General features: G+C 43.2%; 1 protein-coding gene across 3 annotated transcripts in view; it reads left to right on the top strand.

The window, feature by feature from the left end:
* Positions 1-4,984, top strand: part of CHRNA7 (cholinergic receptor nicotinic alpha 7 subunit) — a 137,477-nt gene extending 132,493 nt beyond the window's left edge. For all 3 annotated transcript variants that reach the window (XM_060179263.1, XM_060179264.1, XM_060179265.1), the window contains one exon: positions 715-4,984. In XM_060179263.1, the coding sequence (XP_060035246.1) occupies positions 715-1,233 (519 nt within the window). In that variant the 3' untranslated portion in view covers positions 1,234-4,984. The remainder of the gene's footprint in view (positions 1-714) is intronic.
* The last annotated feature ends 7,274 nt before the right edge of the window (positions 4,985-12,258 follow it).

The raw sequence follows: 12,258 nt of genomic DNA, 5'->3' as shown, positions 1-12,258 counted from the left end.
AGTTGGATCAATTTAAATTCCCAGTTTTGCAGGAAGGTTCCTTTCCCACCAAAACCTCTCCAACATCTACTAGTGTTACTGTTTTTTTCTTTCTTTTTCTACTTTTTAAATGTCTTTTTCATTTGTTTTTACTTCATTATTTATTTATTTATGACAGAACAGAGAAATTGAGAAGGGGAGATTGAGAGAGAAACAGGGGGGACAGTGACGTGGTGGCGCACCTGGTTAAACATATACACTGCATTGTTCAAGGACCCAGGTTCAAGCCCCTGCTGCAGATGTCTCTCTGTCTCTCTGTCTCTCTCCATCTCTAGATCCTCCTCCCCTCTCAATTTCTCCCTGTCTCTATCCAATAATAAATAAAAATATTTTGAAAGAGAGACCTGCAGCCCTGCTTCACCACTTGTGAAGTCTTCCCTGTGCAGGTGAGGACCAGGGGCTTGAACCCAAGTCCTGGCACATGGCAATATGTGTGTGCAGCCAGATGTTTCACCACCCAACCCCTGTTACTGTCCTTTCTCGTGTACCACATTCTGCATTAGTTTTATGCTTACTTCCCAATCGAGTCGACCTTTGCAATACATGAACAGAGCCGTCCTATACAAAGTGGGGAGCTGGAGCTATGGAGGGTGGTCCCCAAGATGCTCCAAACCCAGCCAGTTCATGTTGCTGTGGGGATCCGTGGATGCATCTGACTCTGCTGTCTTTCCCCAGACCCGGATCATCCTGCTGAACTGGTGCGCCTGGTTCCTGCGCATGAAGAGGCCGGGAGAGGACAAGGTGCGGCCAGCCTGCCAGCACAAGCAGCGGCGCTGCAGCCTGACCAGCGTGGAGATGAGCGCGGTGGCCGGGCCCCCGGCCCCCAATGGCAACCTGCTGTACATCGGTTTCCGCGGGCTGGACAGCGTGCACTGCGCGCCCACCCCCGACTCGGGTGTGGTGTGCGGCCGCCTGGCCTGCTCCCCCACGCACGACGAGCACCTGCTGCACGGCGCCCAGGCCTCCGATGGGAACCCCGAGCTGGCCAGGATCCTCGAGGAGGTCCGCTACATCGCCAACCGCTTCCGCTGCCAGGACGAGAGCGAGGCGGTGTGCAGCGAGTGGAAGTTCGCGGCCTGCGTGGTGGACCGTCTGTGCCTCATGGCCTTCTCAGTCTTCACCATCATCTGCACCATCGGCATCTTGATGTCCGCGCCCAACTTCGTGGAGGCTGTATCCAAAGATTTTGCTTAACTTGGCCTTGCATCACCCTCCGGGGTGGGGGGGGGGGGAGGGGACTCTGTAGGACATGCAAAGAGAGGCGAGGTGGATGGACCCGGTGAGGATTTGGGGGTGCCCGTTCCTCGAGCACCTTTGAGGATGCCCTCTGTGCATCCCCTGTCCGTTGTCAATCGTGGTTTCCTTGTTATCTCTGGTAATATTTAGATTCTCAGTGTGGCTTTGTTGACTTATTTCCTCTGCTCAGTTTGATGCCCTGTTAGCAGGAGGTCAGCAGGGGTTCCTTCCCCCCACCTCCCTGGGGTCACTTGCTGTGCCTCACTTCCTGGTGAGCCCTCCAGAGAGGCTGAGGTGGCTCAGGACTGTCCTTTGCATGTCTGCATGTCCCTTGCCAGAGAGGCCTTCATGGAATTTCAACGTGTGCTTTTGCCTGTGTTACAGACCTGGGTTTCAACTGATAATAATAACAATAAACCAAACTCTTTGGACCCATTCAAAATAATGACTGGCAAAAAGAGGAGAGGCAAAAAGAAAGAAAGAAAGAAAGAACGAAAGGAAGAAAGAGAGAGAGAAACTTAAAGGCCTGATGGTTTCTTGGCTATTCAGACTTTATTTTTTTTTAAGTTTTTTTTTTCCCTTTAATGTTTTATTTAGTTATTTGCTTAATTGGGTAGAGACAGAGAAATCAAGAGGGAAGAAGGAGATAGAGAAGAAAAGTGAAAGAGAGACACCTGCAGCTCTGCCTCACCAATTGTGAAGTTTTGTCCCTGCAGGTGGAGGCTAGGAGCTTGAACTCTGGTCCTTGAGCATTTTAATATGTTTGATTAACCCTGTGCACCACTGCAGGACTCCCAGATTTCACTTCCAAGGGCAGTTGGTAGAGAGAGTCAATCTTAAACTGTGTCTGCACTTAAAAGAGACTCTATAGTCTTTCTGCCTAATTTCTTCAAACCTCTCCTACCCAGGGGACCAGGAAGCATAAAGGTGCATGTGACTTCTGAATTAGGACAAAGCCTAGGAGAGTCAAGGGGATTTAGACACGGAGACACACCAAGCAGCTCCCCAACTTCCCATGCTGTCCCCTCAGACACTGGGGAGTTGAGTGAGTTCTGTTCTTTTCTGCAAGGCCTGAAAGGCAAACAGTGTTCTTTTAGAATCACCACCCCAATATAGTCACAAAAGCTTAATTAAATCATCTTGCGTACTAAAAACAAACAAAAAAAGTGATACACTCCCATGAAGTATTATTGTGTTGACTAGTCTTAGAAATTCTGTACAAATGTAGGACACTAAGTCCAAATATTCTGATTTTTTTCCTCCACTTTTTGTTTGGGGGGGTGGTGGTGGTGGTGGTGAAGGGACAGGAGCTAGACCTCTGGGCTCCATGTGTAACAGGGTCCAGGGAGGGGATAGTGTTTGAACTTCTTCCAGGAGGACAGTCCAGGGCAGGGAGGGGGGTTTGGTTGGCAGAATGTCTGGCAGGCTAACAAACAACCCATAAGTCCAGTTTCTGACTTCTTAGACCTCTTCACAACTCAGCCACTCTATTTTGAACCTGGAAAGCCAGCAGGGTGTGTGGATTTGTTGGAGATGTATGCTTTGAGAGGCAGGGGAACTTCAGACCGCTGGTGCATTCTGAAACGGGCGTCATCTAATACAGACAGAAGTCACCTGGCTTCTTCCCATCCTTATCTTTTTGTAATGAGATCGGAGTGTAATTCACCTAGAAAAATAAAAAATCTTCCCCATACTGCTGTTTGACCAGTAATTGCTCAGAGCTGAAAACTACAGAAAGCTTCAAAGCACCAGGCCTTTCATTTGCTTCTCACCCCCGGGATAGAGACATTATGAGCAGAGATCAATTTTCAAAGCAAAAGAAATCGCATCCACTCCTCCAGTTGTTTCTTTCACTCCTCTCTCAAGGTGGTTTGCACCGAGGAAGATGGAGGCTCACACATTGTTCTGTATTGGTGTGTGAGTGCCCCTGGGTTGGACACTGAGAGGATATTCTGTTTCCAGCAGGAAGGCTGATTAAGTCAGGATGTTTCAGCATTAATGCCGCTTCGTAGAGAAGGGTCAGACTCAGAGTTCACCCATTCTACCTGGGATGGCTGAGGGATACACAGTACATCTTTTTTTCCCTTTCTATTCAAATGTTTTTAGTAATGATAGAGGTGTTTTGATATCAAAAGAATATTTCATTTTTTACTATTGTATAAAAAAAAACATGATCCCTGGCACACTTTTGGCTTTAAGACAAAACTTAACAGGGGGGAAAAAGGTTTTACAGAAAAATAACTTGAGAAAAACAAATCAGGTTCTATTTCAAACACTCCTCCACCATTTAAAATGCTAATAAGAAGGAAGAGATATACAGAAAATAAGAAAAGTAAATGACTAAAGTCAAAGCCCCTCACATGCTCTGTTTTTTCTCTCATGGGGAAACTACTCTAGAATTTGGGGGCTGGGGGGCAAGGGGTGGCTTCCAGAATGGAAGGGAAGAAGGGAGGTGGTGTAAGCAAGAAAGTAGAGCATGGGAATATTTTTTCTCATACTTTTGTTACGCACTTTCATCACATGTAGTTATAACTTAGAGATCACTAACAACATAGAGAGCTACCTCATTCTTAACTGCTGCTTCACATTCCATTGTCCCAGCGGATTTCAAGTTCCTTTTTTTTCAATAATATTTTATTAATGATTTAACAATGTTTTATAAAATTAAAAGATTTCAGGAGTATTTTCCTTTATTCATGTATTCATTTTAATGGGGAGGCAGACCTAATGCTTTGCATTATAATTTTGAAAACACAGAGACAGCCTCTCACCTCTCCTTAACAGATGTCTAGAAGACACACCAGGACCCACATGTCCCTTCTTTCCAGCCCCCTCTCTCCTTCCCCAGAGTCCTTTGCTACGGTGCAATATGCCACACCCAGTCCAAGTTTCACCTTGTGTTTTCCTGTCCTTTATTCTTGAGTCCCACCTATAAATGAGGTCATTTCATGTTGGTATTGGTCTTTCTCTTTCTGGCTTTGGACTTCAAATTCTGCGATTAGTCTCTGAGTGGTGACTTTATTGAGTACCTCCGGCTTTTATTTTTCTATACAAATCAAGGATTAGCATTCTTAGACCTTCACTTCCTTTTGTGACTATGTATTAGTATAAATCCCAATATGGAAATGCAGTTGCTAGATGTGAAACTTTTTTTCACATTTTAATTTTTTTTTTTTTTTGATAAAGAGGAAAAAAAGCTTCTATCAGTGTAGTGACGGTTGCTTTGGAACCTGGGTCATGCATATGGCAAAACAATGTACTATCCAAGGCATCTGTTTTCCTGGTCCTTGTTTAACATTTTAATAGTTATTTCCAGATCACCGTCCAAACCCTGACTGATTGTTATAGATGTATAAGAAAACAATCGCTCAGCTCCCTCAGCTTCTCATACTATCAGACTTACTCTTTTTCCTTACACTGGGAGAAAAGTACATGGCAATGTTCTCTTAGTTTAGTTGATTTCATTGTGAAGGAACTTGAAGACCTGTTCCAATATTTTGGTCATTTCAGCTTTTGTAGATTTGCATCTGGTGTGTGATTTACTTTTTCAGTTGGGTTATTTAGATTTCTATTAGTTTGTGTACATCAGAAGCTTGTTGTTTAATTTCTTGAAAAAAAGATTTTATTTGTTGAATATTTGTCTTTTCATGTTATTTAATGGCTGCTTTATTTACTGGCATGTTGTCAGTTTATCTGTATTTTCCTTGAATCCCCCCCCCACACACACACACAGAGTTTTAAAAAGACTTTATTCTGAATTCATCAATAAACTTACTCATATTTTCTTCTAAATCCTTATGGTTGCATTTTTCAACCTCTGTGTCTTCTTTTGTTTTTAAATTTCTTTATTGTGGGATTAATGATTTACAGTCAACAGTAGAATACAGTAGTTTGTACATGCATAACATTTCCACATAATAATACAACCCCCACTAGCTCTCCTCTGCCATCATGTTCCAGGACCTGAACCCTCCCCCTAACCCCAGAGGTTTTTTTACTTTGATGCAATACACCAACTCCAGTCCAAGTTCTGCTTAGTGTTTTCCCTTCTGATCTTGTTTTCCAATGTCTGTCTGTGAGTGAGATCATCTTATATTTATCCTTTTGCTTCTGACTTATCTCGCTTACCATGATTTCTTCAAGATCCATCTTCTGTATCTTCTGATTCTCTGAAACTCATTGATCACATGAAATTACTAGAAATGAGGGATTTTTTTTCTCCTCTCCAAATGATTAACTAGTTATACCAGCAAAAATATCTCACCATGTATTCACTTGTTCAAAATTGGACTGTGTTGTAACCCAATGTGTGGGCCTTTTTCTGTTGTATCTTTCCCAGAGTCCTTTGAGAGGGGTGAAGATGATGGTGTACAGGGCAGGAAGTGTGTCCTGCCATATGTGTGGTCCAGGTTTGAGTCCTGAGAGGCACTATATTGTACAGTCAGCAGCTCTGGTGCTGCTCTCTGATGAGATTGGGTATGTCCAGGGTGGTATGGCCATAGTCTCCTCTTTCTGTATCTGTCTCTTTACCTGAATGAAAAAGAGTACATGCCTGAAGCCCTAGTAACACACACACAACACACACACACACAAATACATAAATAAAATAATGCCTTAAACTTCTGATGGTTTATTCATATTAGTATTAAATGTTTACATGCATTGTCAATCTTCTAAACTTCCATATATGTTCACAAATGCTGTAGGCTTATATCCAAAGCGGATTTTTATGTCATTTTAGGATTTTGTTCAGATTGGTTCTATGAACCTTTTCTTGCTTAGTTGTAGATGTTATCATTTGGCTGCCACATGCAAATGGAATCATTTCTTCTGTTTTATTTCCTAACTGGCTGTATAGTTCAGTTTGTGCATCAATGCCATAACCAACCACCATCACTGTGTTGTTTTTTTTTAAAGAAAGTATTTATTTATTCCCTTTTGTTGCCCTTGTTGTAGTTACTGTTGTCGTCGTGGTTGGATAGGACAGAGAGAAATGGAGAGAGGAGGGGGAGACAGAGGTGGGGAGAGAAAGAGAGACACCTGCAGACCTGCTTCACTACCTGTGAAGTGACTCCCCCGCAGGTGGGGAGCCAGGGGCTCAAACTGGGATCCTTACGCTGGTCCTTGTGTTTTGCGCCACCTGTGCTTAACCCACTGCGCTACTGCCCGACTCCCGTCATCGCTGTGATTTCTAAACGCTCTCTAAGACTTTCCTCTTTTCCACCATCCCCCTTGGTTCTGTCTCTAAGAACTGTGTTTGAGAACAACTGTAACGGTGTGTGAGGGACTCATCTGACAGAACTCATTCTTGAGAGCTAGTAGATAGTTTAATGCCTCGTCATTTCACCTGTATTGAAGTGTGGATTTCTTGTATCATAAAGTAGTGCCCACATATCATTCAACTACAGAGGCTTGCTGGGATTAAATGTAGACATTAGACCTTTGTCATAGTCTTTCCCGTAGACTCCTTGCCTGCATCCACGCAGTCCCCCTCAGTACCAATCTCCTCTACCTACTGGTTAAAATTGATGAACTTGTATGGACAAGTCATCACCTTCCCAAACCCATAGTGTACACTACAGTTCACTCTTATGTTCTACATTCTTTGTGTTTAGACAGATGTGTAATGAAATGTATACACCATTCTAATTTCAGACATAATAGGTTCACTCTCCCAAAACTCTCTGTGTTTATAGACATATAGTCAACTTTGAAATACAGTTATCTCTGAAAAATGAATCAAAAGCAATACTATAAAATAACATGAGTAAAGGACCAGTTGGTGGTGCACCTGGTTAAGCACACACACTACAGTGCACAAGGGCCCAGGTTCAAGCCCCTGGTCCCTGCCTGTAGGGGGAAAGCGTCATGAGTCGTGAAGCAGGGCTTCAGGTGTCTCTGTCTCTCTCTCTCCCTCTCAATTTTTCTCCATCTCTATCAATAATAAATAAATAAAATAAAAGTAGTCTTCAATGATCATGCTGGAACAATTGGATACACACAGACACACACACACATACACAATCTAGACAGGCAAACTTAATACTCTGTCCAAAAGTTCATTCATTTTAGGATCACAGCCCTAAAAGTAAAATGCAGATCAGAACTTTCAGAAGATAACAAAGTGAAAAACAAGGTACCTGGGGCATAGCAATGGCTATGAGAGGGGAGGGGGAGATAGAGAGGGAGAGAGACACAGAGACATCTGCAGTTCATGAAACATCTTCACTGTTCATGAAACTTCCCCCCTGCAGGTGGGCAGGTGGAAACTGGAGACTTGAGCTGCATTCTTTCACCTGATAATGTGTGTGCCACTACCAGGCACTCTGGCATTCTTGCTGGAGCTTGTGACAGCACCCAAAAGCCACTGCTCCTGGCAGCCATTTTTTTTTCTTTCATTTTTATTAACTAGGACAGAGAGAAGTTGAGAGGGTAGGGGTAGGGATGAGACAGACAGACAGACAGACAGAGAGAAAGAGAGAGACCTGCAGACCTTCCTTACTACTTGCAAAGCTTCCTACCTTCAGATGAAAGCAGGGCTCCAACTCAGGTCCTTGTGCGTGGCAACCTACGCACTCAACCAGTTGTGCCATCATCTGGGCCCTAAATATTTTCTTTAGTTAACATTTATTTTGCATTTTTTGTGTTATTCTTTTTTTAAATTATTTTTTTTTTGCCTCCAGGGTTATTGCTGGGGCTTGGTGCCAGCAGTACGAATCCACTGCTCCTGGAGGCTATTTTCCCCATTTTGTTGCCCTTGTTGTTAACCTTGTTGTGGTTGTTATTGTTATTGTTGTTATAGCTATTGTTATTGTTGGATAGAACAGAGAAAAATCGAGAGAGGAGGGGAAGACAGAGCAGAGAAGAGAAAGATAGACACTGGAAGACCTGCTTCACCACTTGTGAAGCGAGCCCTCTGTAGGTGGGGATCCAGGGGCTTGAACCGTGACCCATATGCTGGTCCTTGCGCTTTGTGCCATGTGCACTTAACCCACTGCGCTACCTCCCAGCCCTCTAGTCTACTTTTTTTTCTAATTTGAATGTATGTGAAGACTTTTTCTTCAAATATTACTTTTACAAGCTTTAGTCTGAGCTATATACCACATATATACATATATAATTCTACATTTAATTATGTCTATATATTTATTTATGTCTATATATTTATATATCAAATCTATATCTTATTATTTATCAGCATCAACAATCTCCAGTTTTCTCACATCCTCCAAATGGTGGAGGTCTTAAGCCCAATTTTTTTTTTTGCCTCCAGAGTTAGTGCTGGGGCTCAGTACCTGCGCTACGAATCCACTGCTTCTGGAGGCTGTTTTTCTCCTTTTGTTGCCCTTGTTGTTTATTATTATTGGATAGGACAGAGAGAAATGGAGAGAGGAGGGGAAGACAGAGGGGGACAGAAAGATAGACACCTGCAGACGTGCTCCACTGCCTATGAAGCGACCTCCCTGCAGGTGGGGAACCAGGGGATTGAACCGGGATCCTTATACCAGTCCTTGTGCTTTGCGCCATGTGAGCTTAACCCACTGTGCTACTGCCCGACCCCCATTAGTATATTTTTGCTGCTCTGGACATGAATATCTTGGGCATTGCTTTCTGACACTTAAATTATCTTTTTAAGGCCCTTGAGCTACGTTCAGAAAGATGAGTGACAGTGGAAAGTCACTGTTTTTTGTTTTTTTTTTTTAACTCTGAAGCTGGTGGTGGGAAATTACATTCTCCATAATCTGAGAATATCCTAGAAGGTGCCTTATTATTTATTTATTTATTTTGCTTCCAGGCTTATTGCTGGGGCTCGGTGCCTGCACTATTAATCTACTACTACTGGTAGCCATTTTTTCCATTTTGTTGAATAGGACAGAGAAAAATTGAGAAAGGAGGGAGAGATACAGAGGGAGAGAGAAAGAGAAACACCTGCAGACTTGTTTCACTGCTTGTCAAGTGTCCCTCCCTGCAGATGGGGAGAGGGGACTGAGGGGGTTCGAACCCAGATTCTTGCATGGGAATCTTTGTGTTTTATACTATGTATGCTTAACCAGGTGCACTACCACTTGACTCCCTTCTGACAGGTGCTTTTTTTTTTTTTTAACTTTACGCTGAAGCTGTTGATCTATATGCCAATGGATCTTCTCTAACTGTGGAAGCTTATTACTTCCCCACCTGGATTTGTCTGTTTCTCAGGTAGCTGAAAATAGCCTAACCTTGGTCATTTCTTGTTGTGTGTCTTTCTTATTAATACTAACTGCATAACTGCTTTTTTGAGACATGTCCCTTAAACTCTCGTTTAAGAGAAGGATAGTCTTGTAGAAAGTAGTACTTCAGAGCTATAGTGACAGTTATGGTTTTTTGCATGTGTTTTGGCCATTACTATACAATACAAATTGCTGGTATAGTTTTCAGCTATAGCAAAGCTCGAAAAAAAAAAAAATTACCATACCTGGCACAAGGATCCTGGCTCAAGCCAGCCCCCAGCTCCCTACCTGCGGGAGTGGGGGGGAGGGGGGTCGCTTCACAAGTGGTAAAGCAGGTCAGCAGGTGTTTATCTTTATCTCCCCCTCTCTATCTTCCCCTCCTCTCTCAATTTCTTTCTGTCCTATACAACAACAACAACAATGGAAAAAGTTGGCTTCCAAGAGCAGTGGAGTTGTGGTGCAGACACCGAGCTCCCACAATAATTCTGGAGAAATCACCATACAATTAAAGTGGCATTCTGATCCAGTCCTGACCACACTTGTGCATGCTCCCTGCACTCTGTAATCCTTGACCTCTGGCTTCTAAGTCACAGTAGTAGATGTGAGAGATGGTTATGTCTTCAAAAGAACACGAATAGAACAACTGTTTAGTACAGAAATTCTTTTTATAAATTGTTATCTATGACCACCTGTGGCCAGTAATTTTGTTTTCTTTGGGTCAGATCATAGTTCCTTGCAGGGTTTGCTCATCCTCCAGCAGAGACCCTTGGACTCTATTTCTTTCCTTATTTAGACAAGAGGAGATTGTGAGCTCTGAAGCCCAGCCCCCGTGGAGGAGACAGTTCTGTGTCAGGTATAAAGATGGGAGACGGCTGAGGGGGGTCGCGGCTGCTGTCTGACAACTACTATTGGCTGCACACCCTTTTGCAAAAGAACATATGCCTTGACATGTAATTTTAATTGGATATCATTTACAACAGTAGACAACCTCAGGCAGGCATTTGCTTTTGTCAGTCTACCCACCTCAACATTTTTTATTAATATTATTGTAATTCAGGATTATCTCTGGGGCTCGTTGCCTACACAATCAACCTGTGGCCCCTAGCAGCTGTGTTTCCTTTATTAATTTGTCTTTTTTTTATTATTCCCTTTTGTTGCCCTTGTTGATTTATTATTGTCGTTGTTGTTGGATAGGACAGAAAGAAATGGAGAGAGGAGGGGAAGACAGGGGGAGAGAAAGTTAGACACCTGAAGACCTGCTTCACTGCCTGTGAAGCGACTCCCCTGGGGGCTCGAACTGGGATCCTTATGCTGGTCTTTGCGCTTTGTGCCCCCTGGGCTTAACCCACTGTGCTACCACCTGACTCCCTAATTTGTCATTTTTACTTGATTTGGCAGAGAGAATCTAAAAGGAGAGCAACAGAGAGATACCTGCAGTACTTGCTTCATTGCTAGTGAAGCGTTCCCCTTGCAGAGCAGGAACTCAAACCTGGGTCTTTGTGCATGGTAACATGTGCGCTTAACCACTGTGCCACTGTCCAGCCTCCCCCATGCATCTCCAATATTATCTATAGAAGGAACCATGGCAAAATATTAGAAAAAGCAATGCCTCACGTCCACTGTAAAAAAAAAAAAAGTAGCAAATCTGTTACATTCAATTCGATTCGGAGCTTCAAAAATTCCCAAAAGCTTAGAGCTCATCTACATAATCAAATCTCAGACTCTGAATAAAAGGAAAGAAATTCCCTTAAAACAAAAGGGATGAGAACATCTATCTCGTGGCCATGGCTTGGAGACTTGGTTTGTTACTAAAGAAAAGCTGTGAAGGGAGTCGGGCGGTAGCAGCGGGTTAAACGTGGGTGGCGCAAAGCACAAGGACCAGCATAAGGATCCCGGTTCGAGCCCCCGGCTCCCCACCTGCAGGGGGTTCGCTTCACAAGTGGTGAAGCAGGTCTGCAGGTGTCTATCTGTCTCTCACCCTCTCTGTCTTCCCCTCCCCTCTCAATGTCTCTCTGTCCTATCCAACAACAGTGACATCAACAACAACAATAAAACAAAAGGGAATAAATACATAAATGTTTTTTAAAAAGAAAAGCTGTGAAGCCTATTTTTCCCCCCCAAAAAGACAAAATAAATAAACAAAAAAAGACGTAACAAATACAGCATCTGGGACATGAGAGCACGGTCTTGGGGGCGGGAGGATAAGAGGACCTCAGAAGTACCCGTAATGAGGTTCAGGGCTGCAGAGGTCAGCTGAGAATGAATTTCCTAGGGACATGGGCAGTTACAAACAAGCTCCCCAGAGCTCTGCAGCATGCTTTGTGGCTGTGTTAAGGCCACCGAGGTAGGCTGGGTGGATGGTAATTAAGAATATTTCCCTAAGGGGCCAGGTGGTGGCACACTTGGGTTCAAGCCCCCTACAGGAGGAAAGCTTTGCAAGTGGTGAAGCAGTGCTATAGGTGTCTCTCTGCCTCTCTCCATCTCTATCTTCCCCTTCCTATCTTGATTTCTCACTGTGTCTATCCAATAAATAAATAAATAAAGATAATTTTAAAAAAAAAAGAAGAAGAAAAAGGAATACTTCCCACAGCTCCCACTAGGATTATCACTGGAGCTTGGTGATTACACAACTTCACCATTCTTTTTTATTTTTTTTACTTTTTATTTATTTATTTATTTATTCTTTTTGTTGCCCTTGTTGTTTTTTTATTGTTGTAGTTATTATTGATGTCATTGTTGTTGGATAGGACAGAGAGAAATGGAGAGAGGAGGGGAA

This window comes from Erinaceus europaeus, chromosome 20, assembly GCF_950295315.1.
Source record: "Erinaceus europaeus chromosome 20, mEriEur2.1, whole genome shotgun sequence".
NCBI lineage: Eukaryota > Metazoa > Chordata > Mammalia > Eulipotyphla > Erinaceidae > Erinaceus > Erinaceus europaeus.
This window is presented reverse-complemented; position numbering and strand designations above follow the sequence as displayed.